At 49.3% G+C, this 27,438-nt stretch overlaps 1 protein-coding gene across 8 annotated transcripts in view; it reads right to left on the bottom strand.

Moving 5' to 3' along the window:
- Nucleotides 1-27,098, bottom strand: part of PIP5K1C (phosphatidylinositol-4-phosphate 5-kinase type 1 gamma) — a 78,434-nt gene extending 51,336 nt beyond the window's left edge. For 2 of the 8 annotated variants that reach the window (XM_037885535.2, XM_037885534.2), the window contains exon 1: nt 26,713-27,027. In XM_037885535.2, coding sequence (XP_037741463.1) covers nt 26,713-26,812 — 100 coding nt within the window. In that variant the 5' untranslated portion in view covers nt 26,813-27,027. Of the gene's footprint in view, nt 1-7,844; nt 8,139-26,712 lie in introns of those variants that run through there. The other 6 variants (XM_043535638.1, XM_037885536.2, XM_043535634.1 and 3 more) reach the window with 6 other exon arrangements.
- Between the last annotated feature and the right edge of the window lie 340 nt (nt 27,099-27,438).

Raw genomic sequence — 27,438 nt, 5'->3', positions numbered from 1 at the left:
GAGCTGATATATTCAAAGGCCTTAGAACTCAGCTCAGAATTAAATTCCCCTCCCTGTCAGATCCACACACTTTAGCAAAGCATTGATACTTCAAAACAAACCATGGATTCCTGCAGGAAAGCAAGGCGTAAGCAGCTTTAAAGCCTCTGGGCAGGGAGAGAAACTGATCTGCAGTGTCTCCGCTGGGCTCTTCCTTCTAACATGTTAATAAAGGGGAAGATTTAGTGAGTTCATGAGTTCCACCAACCTACCTGGCATCACAGACTGCTTGGGAAAGCAGTTATTCTCCCCTTAGATACCACCCTACTCTATTTCCCCAGACACACCCCTTTTGTAATGGTACATGTTCCAGTGGGATAGGTGCACAAGGCTCAATTCTAAACCTCCCGGCTTTGCACTGCAGAGGGGGCTAGCGCTAGTGGAGGGGACTTCCTCAAGCGACAGCAAATCAACCCACCTAGTGCCCTCTGACACTTGACCACCAATAGCCTTTGAGGAGGTGGCTAGTCCTCAGCTACAGAGTTAGCATGACAGTATGGCTATGGCTGACCCTGGAGTTAGGAATGAACAAAGAACCTGCAGCCAAATCGAAGACCTTCACTCAACTGACAAAGTATCACAAACTGCTGCTAACCAAACAAAAACCCTGTACCCAGTGGTCCTGGAGATTAGCAACGGGCAACATCTTTCCATACTAACCACACTTTGATCTCCATTACCTGTAGTAATACCTCCAGAATTCCACACTCCCCCCCCAGTGGTTCTAGAAACATCCGGTGGGGCAGGGAGACCCAGTGCATTGCTCACAAGAACACTGTAGCAGACAGAAAGGAGTAGGGAGTAAGTGGAACTGAAATACTGCTGATTTTCCCCCTTACAAAGTGCTCCACAGAATGATAAAATCAGAACCTCTGCACTACATGAGAAAGATGTAGGAGGGATAAATTAGACAGATATGTTCATTAACTATTTCCTTCATTATGTTGTGTTGCTAGAGGGGACGCAAGCTATCTGCTTACTACCAACCACTGTTCTAAGACTAGAAGTTACATTTACTAACTACAAACTCCTCCCCTCAAACTGCTAAAGACATTTTGCTACCACAGAGAAAGATTCTGGCCTTCTGGAAGGGCAAAAGATAGACACCCAGCTGAGAAACTAACGATTGAAAGAACTAAAGGTAAGTATATCAAAACACTCCTCTAAATCCAGTGCTAGTGGGGAAAAGGAGTAGATCCAAAATTTCACTGCCCTAGTACCAGGATACGCTGGCACTACTACAGTCAAATTCAGTGCAGGCGTAAGCAAGTACAACTCTGATGTCAGTGGGAACTCAGCACCACAAGATCAGACCCCAAAGATGTAACACCCTTTGCTCACAGTAAAAGCAACTGTCTGAATACTAAGGCCATGTCTTATGCGTCACTCTGGAAATGTACCTGGATTTTTCTTAGCGGGTGGGGTATTTTCCGATTTGCTTTGCAGCAAAAGCTGCTTGTCTAAATCCTCCAAGATTTAATTCTACTCTTGTTAATGTTGCATGACAGGGAGATTTTAGTGGGGGTGCTCAAAGCAGCACAGACGAACAGGGGATTTGTGAATGGGGCTGTGTAACAACATGCGTCACTGAACATGCAGCCCCTTTGCTAGGCTGCTCACATCACACTGACTAAGCTCTTCTCCTTCATGAAGCACTTTCCAGTGGCCAGAGGCTAGAGCTTACAACGTCGAAGAGGCTGGGGGAGAGGAGAAGAGAAGGGGACATTAACATTTTATCTAATTTGAGGTTAATTTCAAAGAGAATGTTTCAACTTGATTTATTGAAACTGATTTAAAAAAAAAAAAAAAGAAGAAGAAGAGTTCCTGTGTCTTATATGGCCCTCTTTAAATAATATGTCCAACATTTTCAGACAAATGTGGTTTTCAAGTTGGTGATGGCCCTTTAAAAATGTACAAGTATAGGAAAAAGAGAGGATCAAAGAGAGGCACCTAAACTGTTCAAACAAAACAAGCTCAAAAGTGAGCTGCCAAAGACCATAATGAACCTTAAAGATGAAACTTCAATAGAAATCCTATTTCCAGAGGAACTGTCAGTGAGATATGGCATCTTGTGACTCAGCCGATAAGCCAAGAAGTATGGATGCGTTAGCTACATGACACTGTACACCATTCTCACAGGCGCCTCTAACATGGCCAAGCCAACCCCGAGCTAAAGAACAGGCCCTTCCTGGTACAGATCTGCAAGTTTGCTCAAAAGCAGACTGATAAAAACGAGGCAGTATCTCCAGCCCATTGAGCAGCGTTCTCTCTTATACTCCTAGCTTGGCATCTATTACTTCCATTTAACAAATACGGCTGTGTCAAATTTTTATTCATTCAGGAACGAGTTCTCCCCATTTGTGTGCCCAGACTTTGTAAGGGTAAATGGTCCGAGCTAAAGAACAATGGTCTTTTCAGACAGGAATCTTAAATTAGAATATAAATAAATAGAGCAATAACATTATATATTAAATACAGAAAACTTCCAAAGACACTGGGGTTGCAATGTCAAGCATTCAAGACTTAGGAAGTGCCAGAATTAAGAGTGATCATGCAACTTTCATTCTGGCCTCCTGCACTGGTACATTGCAATAGTCATGCCCACCGTCACAAGCAGTTGGAGGCAGAGCCAGAAACCAAACCCAGCTCAAGTTCTGGCCTAGTGCCTTGTGCACAAGAGAGAATCATTTCTCTTCATGCAACACACTGCCTCATTCACTGTCCATCCTGCACACTGAATGAGACAGGGATGCTTAGACGAGTAAGTTATAATCTTGAATTGCATGTGACATAACTTGCAACCTTAAACTTAACACATTAAACTTAACATTTCTTAATGTCTGACTGCCTGATTTTGCAACCTTAATGTTCTTTTAACATCTTTACAATAGTTTCCTAAGATTCTTAAAAAACAGAAGTTAGATCATGTAGAACATGAAGACCCTCTGCATGGAGGGTTATAACCCAGAATCCTCGGGTCCAAGGCACAGACCTCTACCACTTGAGCTAAAAGAGTAAGTAGCCGCCATTAGCCTCTATGTGGATGAACCATAAGGTGGCTTGACACAAACTTGCCCGTGGCTTACACAACTATTTGTTAGACAAGAGAGGAATGCTGAAAATCTCTGGCTCTATTCCAGATGCTGCAGGAATAGTGGGAGATGTGGTCTGCACAGCCAGGCACATAAACGTCACACATTCTTTCAGGGCAGGGCACCTAAGAAGAAAGAGGCTTGGGTCTGTCATACTAGAGATTGAGCTCTATTCTTGGTTCTACTGGAAGTGACCTTGTGCAATCTCTCAGTTTCCCTCATATGTGAAAAGGGAGGGGGAAAAGTGATACTTGCCTACCTCCTAAGGTAGGCAGATGGACCCCCTCTCAGTGAGGGCTGTGAAGTGCACAGAATTAAGTCAGTGGAAAAGCAGGGACTGCTCCTGCGGTAAATCCGTGCAATGCAGAGTTTTGCAGAAATTAATGTTGTGCACGCAGAATTTCCTTTCCCCCACAAAAATGGGCTGCAGTGCTGCTGGCCGCTGCTAGGGACCGCTGGACCCAGCAGAGCCCAGCTTGCACCCAGAAGACACTGCTGGGGCGAGGTGGGGGGCAGAGCTAGAGGGTTCCCAGCAGCTGCAGTTCCCAGCACCCCCTGAGGGAAGGAAACAGCGGCACACAGAAAACTCCACATAAGCCTGGGACCCAGCCTCAGACTAATTCTCCCTCTGGATCCTTGGGCTCTAAGGAGTGAGGGGGGGTGTGTGGCTTGGTGCTGGGGGAGGTAGGGGGTTCGGGTGTATTGGATGGGGGGGCCCCCAGATGGGCTCAGGACGGGGAGGAGGCAGAGAAACACGAACTGGGTTGTCCTAAGAGTTTCTTTAACACACTACTCCTGGGGGGAAATTTCTGTGTCTCTGTATTGTTACAGACATACTTGCTGACAGGTATTTTGAAATAAGTTACCAAAATAATTGGAACTGGCATGATTATGTAGTGTTATTTTGAGAAATAAAATTTGCAGAATTTTAAAATAGTGTGCAGAATTTATTTTTTGGGTACAGAATTCCCCCAGGAGCGTAAGACTAGAACTCATTATCTTTTCCTAGCTCCCAACCCAGCGAACTTTTCTTCTCAGACACAGGGAGTTGTGGCTGCTGTGATCCCTGACTGGAGCTCTAGCTCTGTGTCCACCATGAAAGAGGCTCAGTGGGGGCTTGCACCATGACCAAAGAAATTTTAACAAGCTCTACTGAGCACGTGTAAGTGGATGACTGGGAGGGGGAAAGCAAAAGGCAGTTATCTGACCCCAGCACTATCACTTTCAAGTTTCATGATCGTACTTCAAAGGATGGGGATGCTAGAGCTCAATGGAACAATGTGTAATGCTGACAAAGCTACTTTTCTTGCCCTCATTCTCAGAAACGACTGAACCAAAAGTCAGCCTGAGGGAAAGAGCAAACATGGAAATGTCCAACCCAAATGGTTAGCAAGCAACTGAAAACAGGGCTCGTTATGGAAAGTGTCAGGCTACTTTAACTAAAGACAATCCTACCAGTTCTGCCTAAAATACGTTCATCAATCAAATGCTCCTATAAACGATCACCCTCAATCCAGGTGCCTGTTACTCTCCTTTCACAACAGGCTCAGACACTCCCTATTACAGATTAAAATGGTTTTCCACATCACCTTGGCACAAAAAAAACCTTAAGTCTGTCCCAAGGTGCAAATCCAGCTTAATTTTTATGCTTCTGCAAATTCATATTGGTCAGTTTTAGCTTTCTGGTTGCTAATTAACACTCATTTTCACATTTTGGTTTTTATGTGTTAGTACAACACTGCAATGCTGGGCTCACTAACTAGGCAGAAGATGGTTTAAAAGGAAAAAGATTCACAAATCTCAATTAATAGAAGTGTTTTCATGAAGTTTGAAGTTAGTTTTTCCAAAGTTCATTTCAGTCACTCTGCTTTTTTAAAAGCAACTTTGTCCATCCATTGTACCTTTCCATCTGAAAATCTCAAAGTACTTTACAAACATTAAGCCCCAACACCTTGTGAAAGCTAGTTTTATGCCCATTTTATTAATGAGGAAGTGGAGGCACAGACACATTAAGTGACTTTTCCCCAAGGCCATGGAGTCAGTAGCAGATTCAAGAACAGAATTCAGGAGTCCTAATATCCAGTCCTCTACTCTAACCCTTATCTTTTCTTCTCCAAATGTTCTTAAAATTGGCATCAATGTGGGGTTGCCATCCCTGTTCACACAAAACACAACGAGAGGTAAATCTAGTTTACGATTTAGAAGCAAAACAGGCCTCCTGATTCCATTCCTTAGGCCTGGTCTATACTGGTCGAATTTAGCCGCGTTAGGTCGATTTAAAAATGACTGCGTCCACACAACCAACCCCGTTCCATCGACCTAAAGGGCTCTTAAAATAGACTTCTGTACTCCTCCCCGACGAGGGGAGCAGCACTAAAATTGACCTTGCTGGGTCAAATTTGGGGTAGTACGGACGCAAATCGACGGTATTGGCCTCCGGGAGCTATCCCAGAGTGCTCCATTGTTACCGCTCTGGACAGCACTTTGCACTCCAATGCACTAGCCAGTACACAGGAAAAGCCCTGGGAACTTTTTAGTTTCTTTTCCTGTTTGGTCAGCATGGCGAACTCAGCAGCACAGGTGACCATGCAGTCCCCCTAGAATCGTAGCGTGTAGAATGTTTCTACGCTCCCCCTATTATCTCCATCCCTGAGGTTACTGCAGATTAGAAGATGAAAAAAAACGCACTCGTAATGACATGTTTTCCGAGCTCATGCAGTCCTCCTGCACTGATAGGGCACAGCTTAATGCCTGGAGGCATTCAGTGGCAGAGGCCAGGAAAGAATTAAGTGAACGCGAAGAGCAGAGGCAGAACATCATGCCGAGGCTAAGGGGGGAGCGAACGGCCATGATGAAGCATCTGTTGGAGCTGCAGGAAAGCCAACAAGAGCACAGCCCCCTGCTGCATTCCCTGTATAACCGCCTAACCTCCTCCTCCTCATGTTCCATAGCCTCCTCACCCAAGAACACGGCGGGGGGGGGGGGGGGGGGGAGAAGAGAGGGAGAAAGGCCCTGGGCACCCAGCCACTCCACTCCAGAGGATGGCCAGAGCAACAGAAGGCTGTCATTCAAATAGTTTGATTTTTAGTGTGGCTACAATAAGCCATGTGGCCTTGTCCTTCCCTCCTCCCGCATCCCAACTGGGCTACCTTGTCCATTATCTCTTTTTTTTTTTAAATTAAGAAAGAATGCATGGTTTCAAAACAATAGTTACTTTATTTTGAAGGGGGGAGGGTGTTTGGCTTACAGGAAATTAGAAGTCAAAGGGGGCGGGTTTGCATCAAGGAGAAACACATAACTGTCACACTGAAGCCTGGCCAGTCATGAAACTGGTTTTCAAAGCCTCTCTGATGTGCAGCACACCTTGCTGTGCTCTTCTAATCGTCCTGGTGTCTGGCTGCTCAAAATTTGATGCCAAGTGATTTGCCTTAACCTCCCACCCCGCCATAAATGTCTCCCCCTTACTCTCACAGATATTATGGAGCAAACAGCAATAACAATGGGAATGCTGGTTGTGCTGAGGTCTGACCAACAGCACCAGCGAGCTTTTAAACGTCCAAAGGCACATTCTACCACCATTCTGCACTTGCTCAGCCAACAGTTGAACTGCTCCTTACTACTGTCTAGGCTTCATAAGCCATGGGAGCAAGGGGTAGGATGGGGTAGGTGTGACTGTGCGGTGCTGCCGGCTGGGAGAGCAGCCTGAGGCAGAAGCCTCCAGCTCACAGGACAGCAGAGTTGCAGCGGAAGCAGTAGAGCCGTACACCATGGACAAGGACGGCCAGCAGTCCTACCGCACCGTCTGCCGTGAAGGCACCCAGGAGCTGCTGCTGTGTAGCAATGCCAGCTGCTGCAGGTGCTTCTGTGTTGAATGCTTGGAGGTCCTGGTAGGGCAAGGTACCTCGGCCAAGGCAAAAGAGCAAGAGCCCCGGACCTGTTACATGTGTCAACCACAGAAGTACTATAGGGTGTTACAGCGCCGACCGGACTTGAATGTACGGCTGTAAGACTTCTTCACCAGAGACAAAGGACAGAAATATGATGCACCTAAAATCTAAAAAGACCCGCACATTTCCCAGAGTCACTAACCTTGATAACAGAATGTCAATGATTGCACTGGCTACTTAAATCAGAGCAGCCCCCACAACAGACTTGCCCACAACAGCAGCGGTGACAGTGAGCTGAGCGGGCTCCATGCTTGCCATAGTATGGCATCTGTGCAAGTAACCCAGGAAAAAAAGGCACGAAACGATCGTCTGCCCTTGCTTTCACGGGGGGGAGGGGCGACTCATGACATGTACCCAAAACCACCCGCGACAATGTTTTTGCCCCATCAGGCATTGGGAGCTTACCCCAGAATATCCATGGGTGGCGGAGACTGCGGGAACTGTGGGATAGCTACCCACAGTGCACCACTCCATAAGTCGATGCTAGCCACAGTAGTGAGGATGCACTCCACTGACTTAATGTGCTGAGTGTGGACATACTCAATCGACTGTATAAAATCGAATTCTAAAAATAGACTTCTATAAAATCGACCTAATTTCGTAGTGTAGACATACGCTTAAATTGTCAGCATCTCATTGCAATAACTGTCTTGTTCCACAATAAGCATAGAGTCAGGACTTAGATATTTAAAAATTCAGGTTTGCAGGGACTTCAGTGGCCTTTTGGGGGGTGCTGGGATGAGAAGGAAGGGCTATATATAGTCACACCTGATTAATAAGTGAACAAGCCACAAAAAGTCATTAGCAAAATTTTAGGAAGTTCTCCCCCCAAGATTCTCATTTTCTTTAATAAGCATTTTCCAGCATTACTGTTTCAGAAGCCGTTTTCTTAGGAGAGAACCCTAGAAAGTTAATCCACCAGTGACTCCTGTTTAATATTGAAGTGAAAAAAACAGACATTCAACCCTGACAGACTGAAGTGGAGAAAGAGGCTGCATAATCAGTTCTCTTTCATGAGGACAAACCGAAGACAAAAGAGATGCCCAAATGCTATGTCTAAGGAGAGAGATCCTATACCCTCTACACTGGAAGAATTAACTTCCCACCTGCTTTCATGAGGAGATTTAATAAACCATTGCTGGAAAAAGAAAAGATTGAGTGGTAGAGAATGAAGCATAATTTGCATTCCACTAAAGAAGCTTAATTATTGATCTAATAATTGGTGGTCTTAGCATTATATAATAAAGTTAGGAATGTAACAGATCCTGGTTAATCTTCCAGATCTCAGCTTTGATAGCTCAAAGAACAATCCTTGTGAACACAACAATATTACATGTGTTTGATTTAAAACCAACAGGAGCCAGAAAACACCGGATTCCAGCGTGAAACTTTACCCTTACTTCTCCATTCTGCCAAGGCAAGCATTAGCCCAGCAACTGAATAGGACATCATTTCTTAACTCTCTAAAGTGTTAAGACCCTGGAATAGTTGCAAGGCTGTTTTTATCTTAGTTCCAGCTTTGAATTTACATACTATTTCTACAGTTTGCATTTCTGTCAACAAACTCTACTGAGGTTTCAACACAGTGTCCATGAACACGTATGTGGGCAGATGGTGAGAAGAACCATTGTAGAGTAAATATAGAAAGGGAAGCTGCCCTTTAAAGGGACGTCAATTTGAAACCGACAATTAAAAAAAGTACTTTCAGGTGTTCCATTTGACCAGAGTCCCTCGGACAATTTATGTAGGTTTTCAATCACATTTCCTATCCCCCCCCTTTTTTTCTTTTTAATTTAAAATTTCTCCCGTTATTGCACAAAGCCCACAAACACACAGGGAACTGACTGACTTAACAGGGGAAGCAGGGAAATTGACTATATACAAAGTGCTCTTACATGCACAATGTAAACCTGAAAAACATTCCGTTAATCTTTCAATCACATTCATTTTAGGAGTTATTTGTAACCCTTGTAGGCAAGGAGTTTTCAGAGAGAAGGGTGGTTATTTAGTTGACTGACTTTCTTTAAAAATGGGGTGAGACATTCCTATTGTGAAGGCTTTACAAAAGTCAGTTTGCGAGATGAACAAAGATTTGGCTGAAAAAAATCCCTAAACGATCAAAATTTGCATCCAATAGAAATCTTCCATGGAAAGTGAAAGTCTGATTCCTTTCCCATCTCCACCATAGAAAGAGAAAGAGCCAGTGTGTCTTTGGAAGTTTTCATCAGAGTCCATTGCGTTCCCTGCACACCACAAATGGCAAACACAATGGCTGAATGATTCTAGTACATCCTGCTGCACAGCCTTTGGGCAGCAGCAACTGAGAATGACTGGGAAAGTGCCAACCTGGGCAGGCTCTCACCATCCTCATGATGAGATCCAGGTAGGCCAGCACCAAGCACCAAAGCCCATGTAGCACTTTAGAAGATTCATTTTTCAAAGACAAACCAGAACCGTTTGAACCTTAAATCCACCAAAGAAAATCTGAATTGAAGTTTTTCAATGCTACAATAAGGTCATATCTACACCTTTTAAAAACAGAACAGCCAACTTAGTGGTAGCTCTAAGAGGCAATGGTTAACCATCTTAATTTGACTTGTAATTGAGACTAACCTTCATTTCTAGGACTTGTGCCAGGACTGAAGTTTTTCTTCCTATTCCCTAACCTTTGAAGGCCCTGGGTGAAGTCCTGGCCCCAGTAAAGTCAGTGACAAAACACCTACTGACTTCCATGGGGCCAGGATTTCATCCCATTTCCAAAAAAGCACCAGTAATGAAATATTAACGATGTCTTATCTCAACTGCTGTAACCACAGAGTTCCTACCAATTTTGTTAACACTGTAAGAGTGCTTTGTATACAGGTTATTTCTATCACTACAATGCATGCCGATAAGATTTAGCACTTCAAGGCACTGCGATCTGCTGGGAGCTGTGTGATGATAAACTGATTTTACAGATGTGTCTTGAGTGATGAAAAGGTCTCAAGCCTGCCCACTGCATGGAAGCATTCATCTGACTTTATAACTCTCACACAACACAAAAGGATTTAGCCAATACAACATGTACCAAAATTACTCAATTCCCAAGCTCCCCAATTTGGCCTAAAGTGACCTCAATTACCTGAGCTTCTAGAGAGTCCTAAACAAAAGTGAAAATCCACATACCATCCTTATTGACTAAACTCTCATTGCTAGAGACATTACATGACTGGTATTAAAAATATGGTTATGCTGCTATTTCGGTGGTTGCTTCAGTTAATGCAAGATTGCCTGGTTCACAACAACTCAAGATAAATGAATATTTACGAGCTTAGAAAGACACAATCAACTTGAAACTTTAATAGTCCCACTGCATCCCCTTTAAATAATATGTCCTTGTCCTGAAAAGAATCAAGAATACCTTTAAACCTTTATGTTATACATACAGTCTTATTCTGCTCCACTGCTGAGAATTTTTTTGGTATGTAATAAGCTATGACAAGAGAAGGTTAGGGTTGCAAAGCACTCCACAGCAAGAATGTGGCAGAATTGGGGTTGTCCACGCATCCTTCATTCAGTCCCCTTGTGCATATGCCTTATTCATAGACTCCAAGGTAGACGAGACCATTGTTATCATCTAGTCCAGGGGTTCTCAAACTGGGGGGACCTCAGGGGGTTGTGAGGTTATTACATGGGGAGCTGCAAGCTGTCAGCCTTCACCTCAAACCCCGCTTTGCCTCCAGCATTTATAATGGTGTTAAATATATTAAAAAAAAGTGGTTTTAATTTATAAGGCGGGGAGGTTGTACTCAGAGGCTTGCTATGTGAAAGGGGTCACCAGTACAAAGGTTTGAGAACCACTGATCCAGTCTGACTTATATAATACAGGCCAAAGAACTTCCCCAAAATAATTCATAGTGCAGATCTTTTAAAATCAAGATTGGCTGTATTTCTAAAACAAACCATGGTAAGTTATTCCAGTGGTCAATTACTTATTTAAAAAAAAATCTACACCTTATTTCCAGTCTGAATTTGTCTAGCTTCAGCTTCCAGCCACTGGATTGTGTTAGACCTTTCTCTGCTAGATTGAAGGGACCATTATTAAACATTTGTTCCCCATGCAGGTACTGTACTTACAGACTGTAATCAAGTCAACTTTTAACCTTTTCTTTGCTAAACTACATAGATTGAGCTTTGTGAATAATGCTATAAGGCAGGGATTGGCATCCTTTGGCACGCAGCCCACCAGGGTAAGCCCCTTGGGGGGCCGGGCCGGTTTGTTTACCTGCCGCTTCCGCAGGTTCGGCCGACTGCAGCTCCCACTGGCCACAGTTCGCCACTCCAGGTCAATGGGGGCTGTGGGAAGCAGTGACCAGCACATCCCTCAGCCCGTGCCGCTTCCCGCAGCCCCCATTGGCCTAGAGCGGCAAACCGTTGCCAGCGGGAGCTGAGATCGGTTGAACCTGCGGACGTGGCAGGTAAACAAACCGGCCCAGCCTGCCAGGGAGCTTATCCTGGAGGGCCGCGGGACAAAGGTTGCCAATCCCGGCTATAAAGGCATGCTGTCTAATCCTTTAATTATTCTCATGGCTCTCCTCTGAACCGTCTCCTATTTACCAACATCCTTCTTGAATGGAGGGCACCAGAACTGGACTCTATAGCCAGCAGTGGTCACACCATGAGAAATAGAGGTAAACACCTTTCCACTCCTACTGGAGATTCCCATTTATGCATCCAACGGTCACATTAGCCATTTTGGCCACATCATCATACTGGGAGCTCATATTCAGCTGATTATCCACCATGATCCACAAATCTTTATTATATTAGTCTGATCCACCACATAGAAGAGGCAGAGATGGGGGCAGAACCCAGCTCTCCTCAGTCCCAGTTCAGTGCCTCAGACATAAGAGGACATCATTTTTCTTCCTATAACCCTTTGTCTCATTCACTGTCCATCCTTTGCATGGAATTAAGTTTAATCCAAAGCATGGAGGAGCTAGAGCACTTCAAAGAGAATACTGAGGAAATAATTTAACATTGACAAGACTATTTTCCCTTAACCTCATCCTCAAGCAGCTGATCAGCTGAAGTTAAGTTGCTGAAACTTAAAAAAATATCAACCTGAGGCAGAGCAGGCAATGAAAAATTTCAGCCCGAATAGTTGAGCGTTTGGCAAAATTATATAAGCAACAACAGGGTCTTATCAGGGAAAGTGCTGGCAACTTCAACTATAGACGGTGCTACCGGCTCTGCATATAAGGGTCCTTCCTGCATAGTCAGTCTGCCTTCATGCTAAGGAAACAGTGAAACTGACAATACAAAGTGTTGCCAAAACCACAAAGTAAACAACTTAATCTTTCAGTTGTACCCATTGTAAATTATACCTATAACTATCGCACGCACACTATTTTCAGATAAACGTGATTTCTTTCAAGTGGCCATGCCCCTTTAAATGCTGTATCTCAAAAGTTACACACACACACACTCTACACTTGTGCGCTAGTGTACAGTAGACTCAACAAGCGTTAGTCAATCACTGCAGTTCACCTGGTGCTGAAGATGATTTAGCTGCACTCATTGCTGACAATCCTTATAACAATGGGTCGCTTTGATAGTGTAGACATGGCTTTGGTGAAATCCAAATTAACGCAATTTCCATTGTAAAAGCATCAAAGGCTGACTGTCTAGTTATCAGTGTTTGGATTTAAGGTTTATTAATAGGCACACAATCTTTTCCATATGTTGTGAAGACTTTTACAAGGTTATACAGTAAAGGAGGAAGATGTATTCGAGCTACCCAGCTTTGAGTACAATACAAGTGCATTATCAGTGCTTTATAAATAACAGATACAGTACCAAGTGCATGCTAGGTCTTAACAGACCAGAAAGATGACAAGATCATCATCATAGAAAATCCCAAGGGGACATGCCTTCTTGCAGACTGAGCACCACTTTGATTGATCGCTACCTAGGTCCTTAAGGTGGCATGGCTGGATATTCACTTTATGTCCAACACTGACAGTTTTAGTGCCACTGAAGCTTTTCTCAACCATGTGATCATCAGCCATGTAGTGACACTGAAGACAAGATGACACTGCTCATCTTGTGGTCAACTGACATCCTGCTAATTTAAGATTAGAATAGTGTTCCACAAAATGGAAGAAAAAGTTGTTTGCCCTGTGTTCAAGTTGTCTGAAAAGTTCCCATGCTCAGCTTGTTTACAGATCATTTCAGAAGCAGTGTGTTTGTCACAAGATTGGCTTGGGGACAGACAAGTTCATAAGCAATAAGGAAGCACACAGCTACCCCTTGGTTTGCCAATATTTATCCCTGCTTTTCTGTGTAGTGTTTACAGATGAACGGGTAGATATACCCACTTCCAAATGAATATTTCTTACATGAAGATTTTTTTAAGGCAATAGTCTCATGGCAAAAGGCAGATTAATATTACTATTGCAGATACTGCTAATTCTAAATTAGAGACAAGACTGAAGAGCACATCCCCATCCTGAATAGTCTGCGAAGTGACTTGCACTCTCAGCACTATACAGATGGCTGTGCACTGTGATATTTCATTTATTGACGTTGGGTCCTCAGTGACAGAAAAACCATGCAACTGTACAGAGGGATAATTCTAGTCGGCACTGTTTACTACAGATGAAATTTGACTGCATGTGCAGTCTGAATACTATAAAATAATCATTCCCCTTTCCTGTTCTACAGTAAATATTTAAGAACACCATTTATATCACAGAGTCACTCATTGGCTTCACTTATTTAGATATAACAGAATCAGAAGGGCAGTGGCATTTTGTTTTACTCGGTAATATTGTAGGAAAAAATTAGTGACAGTAAATAGCTCACTAGGAGCTGGAATTGCTCAGGGATGTGCAGTCACCTCTGCAATCTAGAGAGGACAGAAAGAGGCCGGTTGAGCACCGCTGGCAGTTCCAAACAGCATAAATTGGTGGGAACATGTTGAATCCTCCAGATTTACCCACCACACACACTGAGTCAGTCTAGTTATTCATCACAAGACAGTGAGGAAACTCACATGTAACCTGGAGAAGCCACAAGAACACATGTCGGAAAGCAACTACTGTACACCTAATTATAGGTTGAAGAGATTTTGTTTAAATATGTGGGTGAGAAAGAGAAAGTGAGAAAAGCTACTGTCGTCGGCTTTGGCCTTTTCTTTATTACTAGAAATGTCCCCCAGGAAGTTCTGAGGTTAATTAGGCTACCTACAACACTGGAAAAACCCAACACAAACACACACCACACAGCCCTAGGAGCAGAATATTTGCCTAAAGGAAGGCAAGACAGCACTATTGGCTCTTAGACTGTTCACAGGATTTCAGTGTTGGTGAAAGGTGTTGGATTGATATCTTCTACAGACTAAAGCCCTCTACTTCTCAAAGGTCAGGCATAGCAGGAAAGCCTTTCCCACTAGTGTGTGTCAACCCTGATCTCTGGGTCTGCAATCTTTGGGCTCTCTGCTGGGAGCACTAGTTGTGATATAGATTAAAGCTAAACTCATTTCACACAGGCCACCAAGCAAGTTACAGGCTTTTCCATCACCTCCTTTTTTGGATTTTTGTTATTTAATATCAGCATCAAGCAGCCTTTTGTTGGACATCACTAACTGACTGACTTATCTTTGTATTGGGTTATTGATGTTTTGCCATCATAAAAGGTATCAATATAGCGGAATTGTAAAGCTGCATGCAGTAAGGTGCTTGGCATGCCACAGATCTGCATTAAGGAATCTTCCATGCCACAAGAGAGAACATGTGGGTGCTGGTGCGTGTACTGAAAAAGTACAAGGCAGGTACACAACCAACATGCTGTAAATGCAGGGTGGATCTGCGGGGCAAGCAATTTGCTTTGCCAAAGACTTACAGACAGTGAAAATATTTTCAAGAAGCACAGGAGTACTTGTGGCACCTTAGAGACTAACAAATTCGAGCATAAGCTTTCGTGAGCTACAGCTCACTTCATCGGATGCATTCAGTCGAAAATACAGTGGGGAGATTTATATACATAGAGAACATGAAACAATGGATGTTACCATACACACTAGTGATCACTTAAGGTGAGCTATTACCAGCAGGAGAGTGGGGGGGAAAAACCTTTTGTAGTGATAATCAAGGTGGGCCATTTCTAGCAGTTGACAAGAATGTCTGAGGAACGGTGGAGGGTGGGGGGGGGGGGGGGAATAAACAAGGGGAAAGAGTTTTACTTTGTGTAATGACCCATCCACTCCCAGTCTCTATTCAAGCCTAAGTTAATTGTATCCAGTTTGCAAATTAATTCTAATTCAGCAGTCTCTCCTTGGAGTCTGTTTTTGAAGTTTTTTTGTTGAAGAATTGCAACTTTTAGGTCTGTAATCAAGTGACCAGAGAGATTGAAATGTTCTCCAACTGGTTTTTGAATGTTATAATTCTTGACGTCTGATTTGTGTCCATTTATTCTTTTACGTAGAGACTGTCCAGTTTGACCAATGGACATGGCAGAGGGGCATTGCCAGCACATGATGGCACACTCTCAAAGAAACTGCAGAACCACCTGATCAACATCCTCTACTGCAAACAGGGAAAGATTAAGAATGAGCTCTCAAAACTGGATACTCTCATAAAAAACCAACCTTCCACACAAACTTCCTTGTGGCTGGACTTTACAAAAACTAGACAAGCCATTTACAACACACACTTTGCTTCTCTACAAAAGGAAAAGGACACAGTATGCCAACGCTCTCACAGATCTTGGGAGACAGCCCAGTCCTTGCTTACAATCAGCCCCCCAACCTGAAGCAAATACTCACCAGCAACCACACAACAGAACCACTAACCCAGGAACCTATCCTTGCAACAAAGCCCATTGCCAACTGTGTCCACATATCTATTCAGGGGACACCATCATAGGGCCTAATCACATCAGCCACACTATCAGAGGCTCGTTCACCTGTGCATCTACCAGTGGGATATATGCCAACACCCATTGTTTCATGTTCTCTATGTATATAAATCTCCCCACTGTATTCTCCACTGAATGCATCCGATGAAGTGAGCTGTAGCTCACGAAAGCTTATGCTCAAATAAATTGGTTAGTCTCTAAGGTGCCACAAGTACTCCTTTTTTTTTTTGTGAATACAGACTAACACTGCTGCTACTCTGAAACCTGAAAATATTTTGTTTCTACAAGTCTCTTCAACTAGATTAAGGAACAGTAAAGTGCAGTGCAGAGGTACCTAATGTAAATTTATTATTGGGAACTCAAGCCACAGAATGAGAGCTCTTTTAGAATATATCAAACCAGTTCAACTTCATATCTTGCTCTGTGCACATGAAACTGAACAAGCTCAATACTTTGGGCCTATTGAGTGCATGACTAACTCTTTATTAATGTGGCTAAGAATGGAACAAGTTCTGCTCTCAGTTGTATTCATGCAGGTTGCACAGCTGTCAGGAGACCAGAACAAGACACGGCATCTCATGGGAAAGCCATGTATTTGAATTAAAGGACAGTCACCTACACTTTTAAAAATTAAGTAAAAATAACACTCTGATAGAGTCCCCTTTAATCTTTTTTAAAAGACTCCTTTATGAAAAAATATAAATAGGATTTCCAGGTGCTCTGCTGATATTTATACGGGTCCAAACGTACTTGGGCTCACCCATCCTCTTGCCTCCATGCATTTGCATCTTCAGCAGGAGTAGCAAGGCAAAGCTTCTCTTCTAACCTCCTCTCCAGGACCTGCAAAGAACACCTGGAAACTGAAGTACTACTTCTCCCACAGTCCCTGCCCAAGCTCTCACTGCTCCACAGCCTGTAAAAAAGAAGGGGGCTCCCTGGCACCCAGATTTTATATTCCCTAGCATCAGAAGGGTCTAGAGAACAAAGGAGGCTCTGTGACCCACCAAGCTCCCATTGCAATCCAGCACTATAAAGATGTCTTGGGATTGAAGAAAGTGATTCCTAGCTTCTGCTGTTCCCCACTTCAGTGCAGGGATCCTAGAAACAGGAGACAAGCTCCTGGAGCTAAACTCCAACTGCTACTGTGTTACTGGTAAATACTGGGGAAGAGAAGGCTCAAGACAAGAAGTCAACAAATCAGAGTGAAACTGACTATGCACCAAGTATAGACACTGACAGGCAGAAAAATGTTTTCCCTCTAATTTCAGTTTTAGCCATCTCTGCTGTAGTTACACGAGACTAGGGTAGAGGCAATCTTTTCAGACAAATGTGACTTTCAAGTCTATTACATCTTGAACAACTCTTTGTTCCCACATGCACAGAGATGGGAACTAATCATGTGCTGGAAAAAAAGCCTCTTAGAAAATACTAAGGTGCAACATCACCAATGCCAGAAGAAAGGCACCCGCCAGGCTCCTGCAAATTAATTCTGGCCTGCAGGAACATGCTCAGCAGTCCAAAGAGATGGATGGGAATAAGAAGTGACAAAGATGTAAGCAGCACCTGATGAGCACAGTACTCCAAACCTTTGTCGGAATATCACATGACCATGTCAGACCTATTTCTGGATTTAATTTGTTTCAGCTGAAAGATGCTTTCATGAAGAGACCTAGCACTGTAAGTTGGACTTTGTTTTTATACTGCAAGATCTGTATATGGGAAAATTCACATTTTAATCAGATTACGGGCTCTTGCCAGAAGCATATAAATCATGTGAGTGAATTGCTTTAATCACTGGGCTCAAATTATACACTACTTGTACAGTCTCAGATCATTTTCTAAGGAAGACTTCTTCAGAGACCTATAAGAAAGCTCCCTGAATGGAATACAGCAGCAGCTATTCATTCAGTCCTATCAGTACTGGATTGGGGGGTATGAATCAGTGTTCACGCCGCACTGCCAGTCGGTACCCAGCGCGGGACAGGGAAGCTAATGATCCAGCCTGCGGACCAAATTTGGCAATGAATCCTGGTCACGTGCCACCTGAGGCATGTTGCACATATGCTAAGTAGTAGTACTGGATTATGCAACTAGCTGTTACATACAGATCAATGCTGGCTAAGCCAAAGTGTTAGTAAAAAAAAAATCAAGTCCAAAATATTTTAAAAGAGTGGCTAGAATACTCAGTGCTAAGACGGAAAGTCTCTAGTTCTTATGGTCCTTCCTCAGCTCTCAACTTCCACTAGAAATCTTCCTGCCCTTCGTGTTCACTTCCTGCCTATTCTCATTTAAAGGGGCAATTAGTTTGCTAAACCAGTTATAATTTTAGTTCAAAGGCTTTCTTCTAATTTGCCACAGATGGGCTATGTACTGGGCTGACTTAGGGAGAAGCTATTGCAGAGGGTCTATAAAATGTCAATGGGTCTGGGGGTGGGGGTCTTCTAACTAGCCACCATCACCTTAACTGGCACCGTTTCCAAGGGCAGTGGGCATGCACCACAGCACCATGCTTTGAACCTTCATCACACGTGGGATGATGTTTATATTTGATTCTTCCTCAAGCTTATAAGATCTTTCCATTCCCAGAGCAACCTCTCCAATTTTCTTTTTCACCACATTGGGAAAGATTGAACTGTTTCTGGCCTGCAGGTAGACTTCTTATCTCAGCTTTTTAATCTGCTCACTGGACAAAACCATTTCCCACATCCCTTGTGAAGTTACTTATGATTTTATCTTTAGGCTGAGGAAGAGATTTTCCACCAATGAGCAAACACTTCATTGTAATAGTGTTCTAACCAGCACCCCTAACACCAACATGTCAAGATTGACTGAAGCTATAATGCCAGTATCCACGGAGGCTAAGAGGGTGAACGGGTAGTGATCAATGGCTCCATGTCTAGTTGGCAGCCGGTGTCAAATGGAGTGCCCCAGGGGTCGGTCCTGGGGCCGGTTTTGTTCAATATCTTCATAAATGATCTGGAGGATGGTGTGGATTGCACTCTCAGCAAATTTGCGGATGATACTAAACTGGGAGGAGTGGTAGATACGCTGGAGGGGAGGGATAGGATACAGAAGGACCTAGACAAATTGGAGGTTTGGGCCAAAAGAAATCTGATGAGGTTCAATAAGGATAAGTGCAGGGTCCTACACTTAGGATGGAAGAATCCAATGCACCGCTACAGACTAGGGACCGAATGGCTAGGTAGCAGTTCTGCGGAAAAGGACCTAGGGGTGACAGTGGACGAGAAGCTGGATATGAGTCAGCAGTGTGCCCTTGTTGCCAAGAAGGCCAATGGCATTTTGGGATGTATAAGTAGGGGCATAGCCAGCAGATCGAGGGACGTGATCGTTCCCCTCTATTCGACACTGGTGAGGCCTCATCTGGAGTACTGTGTCCAGTTTTGGGCCCCACACTACAAGAAGGATGTGGATAAATTGGAGAGAGTCCAGCGAAGGGCAACAAAAATGATTAGGGGTCTAGAGCACATGACTTATGAGGAGAGGCTGAGGGAGCTGGGATTGTTTAGTCTGCAGAAGAGAAGAATGAGGGGGGATTTGATAGCTGCTTTCAACTACCTGAAAGGGGGTTCCAAAGAGGATGGCTCTAGACTGTTCTCAATGGTAGCAGATGACAGAACGAGGAGTAATGGTCTCAAGTTGCAATGGGGGAGGTTTAGATTGGATATTAGGAAAAACTTTTTCACTAAGAGGGTGCTGAAACACTGGAATGCGTTACCTAGGGAGGTGGTAGATTCTCCTTCCTTAGAGGTTTTTAAGGTCAGGCTTGACAAAGCCCTGGCTGGGATGATTTAACTGGGAATTGGTCCTGCTTCGAGCAGGGGGTTGGACTAGATGACCTTCTGGGGTCCCTTCCAACCCTGATATTCTATGATTCTATGAACACCTAAGAGTGAACAGACTCCACCCTGCACTCCCCCTTTGTCTCCAGGGAGGGAAAAGCAGACAGTGAGAAACACTGTACTGAGCCAGATAATGGAATCCAGCTATTAGATCATCTAGCCCATCTCCTGACAAGTAGAGGGCTCACCCTCTAGACACTGGAGGATTCTAGTGTTTTGTCTAGCCTTTAAGAGTCACAAGTGATGGGGCAAGACTTGAAAAACTGACCAAACACCAACTAGATAGAGAGATCAGAAAGATGGCGTGGGGTGAGAGAGAAATCTAGGCCTCACCTCCCTAAACTGCTGCGATTCCTACAAGTATGTTGCCTTTGGACCCTGCTTGGGGGCACTATCTTTGTAACGCCATTATGTAGTTGGGTCTCCAATAATTTGAGCCCCACTCCCTACAAGGAGTTTTTGGACTCTTCTCATTCCCTCAGCTTCCTGGATTCTGCTAATAGAGGGAGGAGAGAAGGATGAGGTCATTGCTATTCACCCTTCCCAACCACGTTCTAGGGACAGGTACTCCATTCTGAGTAACTCCAGGGCCTGCCACTACTGCTGCTTATCAGAGCTTCCCCAAAGACCTGCCATGTGAAGATAATGGGATTTTCACCACTTTCACTGCTGCTCACAGCGAAACTGAGCGAAGTCCTCAAGTGCTGCTTGGTAAAACTGCATGCAGCTGTCCAGGCTAAATGGCCCCCTCAAGGATTGAACTCACAACCCTGGGTTTAGCAGGCCAGTGCTCAAACCACTGAGCTATACCTCCCCCCATAATGGCTAAAACCGGGGGGGGGGGAGCAGAGGAAGAAAGATCAGACTCTGCAGAAGTTGATGAATGAGACCCTTGTGCTCATGAATGAGCACTTCCTGCTTGCCAATGTCAAGTGTGATTTTTTCCCCACGGGACATCATGAAGCTTCCAAAATTCCCCTTGGGAGATCCCTCCACAATTTAATCCATCTGACTGCCAGAAAAATGTTTCTGATATTCAGCCCAAATTTCCTCTTACTTCCATCCCATGACTTCTAGTTACGTCCCTGTGCATACTAAGTGAGTCCTCTCTTTCCTTGAAGTTCACATCATGCCATTTCTCCCCATGCATTCTGGAGGCCTTTACTGACCTGGACAAGGCTGTTAATTAACTCTGTCAAGTTCATTTAATAAGGAAGCACAGCTCTCAGCCAATCCAACTGCAAAGTGGCTTTTGTCTATACCAGCAATCTTCCATTAATGGTAGCAGCAACGGGTGCTGGTGCAGTGAGTTTCCAAAGCTTTAACCATCACATCAATCAGCATTTGTGTACAGCAGCTACAATGGTGGGAAACATAGGAAAACTGCTAGTGGAGAAACAGAGGCTGAGACAAGGAGAAGTTCTATCTGGGAGGTATCCATCCCAAAATATGCCTGGAAGCAAAGGAACAGCGTTCCCATTCATAGGAATGCGAGTTCTCAAAACACATACCCACCCCGCTACATCACTCAGTGCCCTGCCCTCACAGGATTTCAGTGTAGTCCTTATGGTGACAGCGTGCCATAACCATGCATTTGGGAATATTTCACAGAAGAATGCATGCAGTCAGGCTTAGGTCAAACTTTCTTTTGACAATGTTTTTAAAACGTTTCCGTGTGCTGCCCATCTACCCCCATTCCCGGTTGCCTATTTTAACAGTCAGCACTTCAGGGCAGGGACCTGTCTATATCTAGTCATGTGGAACACTTGGAAAGCTATGTAAGTACCGAGTAAGCAGTTTTTCAAATGAAAACATTGATAACATTATTCTTTGCCCTGTATCTGCCTGGTGCTAGTCAAATGAGACTAGATCTCCTACAGCTTTAGGTCAGCCAGTGTGCTTTTTTTGGAGAAGGAAAAAAATTATCCACTCATTGTTTTGTTTTAAGTCAGCAGCTGAGCCATAGCTTCCACAGACTCCTTGCTGCGTCCTAAGCATCACAATAATATTCTGCTGTCCTCCGACACTCTTAGGAAATTAAAGAGGTTTTTAAAAAAAAAAAATCAGAAGAGCAAGTGAAATTTTTGTTGCTTTGTGACAAAGCGTTTTCTTTTTTCTACTCAGCATCAAAAGCCATAAAGCCTTCTAAACAAGCCTCACACTGTGCTCCAGAAAAGGAAGCCTAGAAAAATTTCTGATTTACTTTTTTAGATCTCTCTTGCAGCAAGCCACATGCAGTTGTTCCCTCCATTTTCCTAGCAGTACTGACCAACTGAAGCAGAAAGTGCATGGCCCGGCTGGGAGTCTCTAGAAGTGTGGCTACGACCACCTTTTACAACATTTGGCTTATTAAACACTGCCAACCCCATTAGATGGCATCTCCACCAATTTCTGTAGTAGATTATTTAAGTTCTACTGCTTCTAAAAACCCAAAAGAAATCAGATCATTGTGTTGTGACACCAAAATTTAGCTGGTTCTGTTAAATACTATGAATAAATTCAGCCTTTAGAGCCAGAGATACTCAGCATCTCTCTGAAAGGGACCCACAATGGGAGTTGTTGTCCGCTTAACAACCTGGAATAGTTGCACCATGGTCATATGCAAAACTGAACCTAAAAATTGTAAAGTTATAATGAACTGTAAGTCAGCGAGCAAGAACAGATGCACAGGGATTTGCTCAGCAATGTGTTTCTGATTTTGTCAGTTTGAGACTCCCAAATTCATTTAATATTATCAGTAATAGCCAGGCCTCCTCAGGAGCTTGTTTCCAGCCTTATAATCACTTTCAGGCAGCCTTGAGAAAGCAGAGCTTTCTGATCTTGCTTTGGATAAGATGAACGGATAACGTGACAGAAATATTTTCCTGTGACTGGAAAAGGTTCTCACAACTTATACGGGCTACATGGGGGAGGTCATAGGAAGAGCTTGAAGTAAGCAGGGGGTTGGACTATATGACCTCCTGAGGTCTCTTCCAACCCTCATCTCCTAGGATTCTATGAAAGCAATGAAGACCAGGGATGCAAGAGAGGAGACCCCTCCCATCCCATTCTCTATGGGAATGAATATGAACATAACATTGTAGTTTATCAAAGGAACAGAGCCAAATGGATTCGCACTTTCCAGAGAAAGTTGTGGTTGGTGCACAGGACTGAAACCCAGACTCGGTGTGTGATCCCTGGGCAAGTCATTTAAAAGCCCTAGTGTCTATAAAATGTGGTTTACCATTCCCCGACCGTGCAGAGATGTTGCAAGGATAACATCAAAAATGCCTGTGAGGCTACTCAGATATTACAGGGACAGGAGGGCTGAGAAAAGCCAACAAACCCAGGCAGCAATAGGCTTCTTGTCTGCTCAGATGTCACCTGCTAGTATTTGGTTGGGAGAAGAAGGGTAATTTTTCCCTAAGACCCTGCATGTTGCTGATATTCCAGCATTCTCCTTTCAAGAGAGATGACAGAGAAAGCCTATTCAGTCCCATCTAGTTCATCTCAGTAACGAAAGACTGTGCCCTATTCTCCAGGGCTCAGTCCTGTGTAGACGAGGCACCATCCCGATGTCCTACTGCTAAGCAATGGGGCTCCCACCTCTCCCATTCCACAAGCTGCTGCACTGCACTATTCCCTCCCCACCCCCCAGAGGCAGCCCAGATTGCCCCTGACATTAGTACATTACTTTCAATGCACACAGCCCCTCCCTGCCCGAGCTGCAGGGTCTTCCTCACCACCCAGAGCGCCCAGCTCCAGGGGCTCCCCACCCCAAGCTGCCCCCTTCCCGACTCCTGAACAGTGAGCAGCAGGGCAGGCTCAGGGCACTGCCACCCTGCAGAGCGGAGCAGCCCCAGGCTCGCTTCTTGGAAGAGGGCCCCCACAGGAGAGAGTCATAGAATATCAGAGTTTGAAGGGACCTCAGGAGGTCAGCTAGTCCAACCCCCTGCTCAAAGCAGGGCCAGTCCCCAATTTTTGCCCCATATCCCTAAATGGCCCCATCAAGGATTGAACTCACAACCCTGGGTTTAGCAGGCCAATGCTCAAACCACTGAGCGATCCCGCCTCCCGATGCATGGAGGGATTCTGCCCAGGCAACATTATTGGGGGAGGGGGGGCGGGGGCGCTCAGCCCGGACGGGCGCCCCCCTGAGGCAGTGGGGGGGGGGGGCGGGCCGGGGGCGCTCAGCCCGGACGGGCGCCCCCCTGAGGCAGTGGGGGGCGGGCGGGCCGGGGGCGCTCAGCCCGGACGGGCGCCCCCCTGAGGCAGTGGGGGGCGGGCGGGCCGGGGGCGCTCAGCCCGGACGGGCGCCCCCCTGAGGCAGTGGGGGGCGGGCGGGCCGGGGGCGCTCAGCCCGGACGGGCGCCCCCCTGAGGCAGTGGGGGGGGGGGGGGGGGCGGGCCGGGGGCGCTCAGCCCGGACGGGCGCCCCCCTGAGGCAGTGGGGGGGGGGGGGGCGGGCCGGGGGCGCTCAGCCCGGACGGGCGCCCCCCTGAGGCAGTGGGGGGGGGGGGGGGGGCCGGGGGCGCTCAGGCCCTGACGGGCGCCCCCCTGAGGCAGTGGGGGGGGGGGGGGGGGGCCGGGGGCGCTCAGCCCTGACGGGCGCCCCCCTGAGGCAGTGGGGCGGGGGGGGGGGGCCGGGGGCGCTCAGCCCTGACGGGCGCCCCCCTGAGGCAGTGGGGGGGGGGGGGGGGGGGTCCGGGGGCGCTCAGCCCTGACGGGCGCCCCCCTGAGGCAGTGGGGGGGGGGGGGGGTCCGGGGGCGCTCAGCCCTGACGGGCGCCCCCCTGAGGCAGTGGGGGGGGGGGGGGGCCGGGGGCGCTCAGCCCTGACGGGCGCCCCCCTGAGGCAGTGGGGGGGGGGGGGGGCCGGGGGCGCTCAGCCCTGACGGGCGCCCCCTGAGGCAGTGGGGGGGGGGGGGGGCCGGGGGCGCTCAGCCTGACGGGCGCCCCCCTGAGGCAGTGGGGGGGGGGGGGGGGGCCGGGGGCGCTCAGCCCTGACGGGCGCCCCCCTGAGGCAGTGGGGGGGGGGGGGGGCCGGGGGCGCTCAGCCCTGACGGGCGCCCCCTGAGGCAGTGGGGGGGGGGGGGGGGCCGGGGGCGCTCAGCCCTGACGGGCGCCCCCCTGAGGCAGTGGGGGGGGGGGGGGGGCCGGGGGCGCTAAGCCCTGACGGGCGCCCCCCTGAGGCAGTGGGGGGGGGGGGGGGGGGGCCGGGGGCGCTCAGCCCTGACGGGCGCCCCCCTGAGGCATGGTGGGAGTGGGGGGGGGGGGGGGGGGGCCGGGGGCGCTCAGCCCTGACGGGCGCCCCCCTGAGGCAGTGGGGGGGGGGGGGGGGGGGCCGGGGGCGCTCAGCCCTGACGGGCGCCCCCCTGAGGCAGTGGGGGGGGGGGGGGGGGCCGGGGGCGCTCAGCCCTGACGGGCGCCCCCCTGAGGCAGTGGGGGGGGGGGGGGGGCCGGGGGCGCTCAGCCCTGACGGGCGCCCCCCTGAGGCAGTGGGGGGGGGGGGGGGCCGGGGGCGCTCAGCCCTGACGGGCGCCCCCCTGAGGCAGTGGGGGGGGGGGGGGGGGCCCGGGGGCGCTCAGCCTGACGGGCGCCCCCCTGAGGCAGTGGGGGGGGGGGGGGCCGGGGGCGCTCAGCCCTGACGGGCGCCCCCCTGAGGCAGTGGGGGGGGGGGGGGGCCGGGGGCGCTCAGCCCTGACGGGCGCCCCCCTGAGGCAGTGGGGGGGGGGGGGGGCCGGGGGCGCTCACCCCTGACGGGCGCCCCCCTGAGGCAGGGGGGGGGGGGGGGGGGGCCGGGGGCGCTCAGCCCTGACGGGCGCCCCCCTGAGGCAGTGGGGGGGGGGGGGGCGGGGGGGCCGGGGGCGCTCAGCCCTGACGGGCGCCCCCCTGAGGCAGTGGGGGGGGGGGGGGGGCCGGGGGCGCTCAGCCCTGACGGGCGCCCCCCTGAGGCAGTGGGGGGGGGGGGGGGGCCGGGGGCGCACAGCCCTGACGGGCCCCCCCCTGAGGCAGGGGGGGGGGGGGGGGCCGGGGGCGCTCAGCCCTGACGGGCGCCCCCCTGAGGCAGTGGGGGGGGGGGGGGGGGGCCGGGGGCGCTCAGCCCCTGACGGGCGCCCCCCTGAGGCAGTGGGGGGGGGGGGGGGGCCGGGGGCGCTCAGCCCTGACGGGCGCCCCCCTGAGGCAGTGGGTGGGGGGGGGGGGGCCGGGGGCGCTCAGCCCTGACGGGGCGCCCCCCTGAGGCAGTGGTGGGGGGGGGGGGGGGGGGCCGGGGGCGCTCAGCCCTGACGGGCGCCCCCCTTGAGGCAGTGGGGGGGGGGGGGGGGGGGGGCCGGGGGCGCTCAGCCTGACGGGCGCCCCCCTGAGGCAGTGGGGGGGGGGGGGGCCGGGGGCGCTCAGCCCTGACGGGCGCCCCCCTGAGGCAGTGGGGGGGGGGGGGGCCGGGGGCGCTCAGCCCTGACGGGCGCCCCCCTGAGGCAGTGGGGGGGGGGGGGGGCCGGGGGCGCTCAGCCCTGACGGGCGCCCCCCTGAGGCAGTGGGGGGGGGGGGGCCGGGGGCGCTCAGCCCTGACGGGCGCCCCCCTGAGGCAGTGGGGGGGGGGGGGCCGGGGGCGCACACCCCGGACGGGCGCCCCCTGAGGCAGTGGGGGGGGGGGGGGCCGGGGGCGCTCAGCCCTGACGGGCGCCCCCCTGAGGCAGTGGGGGGGGGGGGGGCCGGGGGCGCTCAGCCCTGACGGGCGCCCCCCTGAGGCAGTGGGGGGGGGGGCCGGGGGCGCTCAGCCCTGACGGGCGCCCCCCTGAGGCAGTGGGGGGGGGGCGCTCAGCCCGGACGGGTCCCCACCGGGCGCCCCCGTGGGGAGAGCCTCAGCCCCCCACCCCGCGGCATCCGCCGCCCGTTCACCTCCTGCCGAGTCCGGTCCCCCCCATCCAGCCTCCGGGCTGACGGCTCCGGCTCCGGCCTCGACCGCGCTCTCCGCACCGTCCGGCAGCTCCAGCTCCATGGCCGCCCAGAGCGGGCAGGCCCCGGCAGCGCCCCCGCGCGCACTCGCCCGGCTCCGGCCGACGGCAGCAGCGAGGCAGACGCTGAGGAGAGCGGGGAGCGCGCCGGGCCGCGCGGACCATAGAGCCAGGAGCGCGGCGGCTAGAGGCGCCCTGCGAGCCCCGGCGGCGGAAGGAGACCATAGAGCCCGCAGGAAGCGGAGGCAGCGAGCCCCAGGCACGGAAACGAGGCCCCCATTGGGCGATGACGGGCGGCGGGGGCGGGACTGGAGAGCGCGGCGGGCCGGCCGCTGTCACCAGGAGCAGCGGGACTGGGCGTTAGAAGCCCACAGAGCGGGGGGCGGGGCCGGCCGGGTCACCATGGCAACACGGCCGCGCTTTCCGCGGGAGGCTCTCATTGGCCGAGCGGCCCGGCCGGTTCCACTGCGGCGTCGGGCGGGAGCCGTCGTCACATCCCCCCTGCCCCAGCCCCGGGCGGCGCTACGGCCCCGTGCTGGGAGGTGGCAGGACGGAACGTGCCATGGCCCCCGGGGGGGTGCGGGTGAAGGGTCTCCCCCCCCCATTTGCTGCTTGGCTTGTAGGGAGCATGCTCACAGGGACTGAGCGGGCTCAGGAACCCCGCTGAAGC

The sequence above is a fragment of the Chelonia mydas genome, chromosome 25 (genome assembly GCF_015237465.2).
Source record: "Chelonia mydas isolate rCheMyd1 chromosome 25, rCheMyd1.pri.v2, whole genome shotgun sequence".
Lineage (NCBI taxonomy): Eukaryota > Metazoa > Chordata > Testudines > Cheloniidae > Chelonia > Chelonia mydas.
Note: the sequence above shows the minus strand (reverse complement) of the source record. Positions and strands in the feature narration are given on the sequence as shown.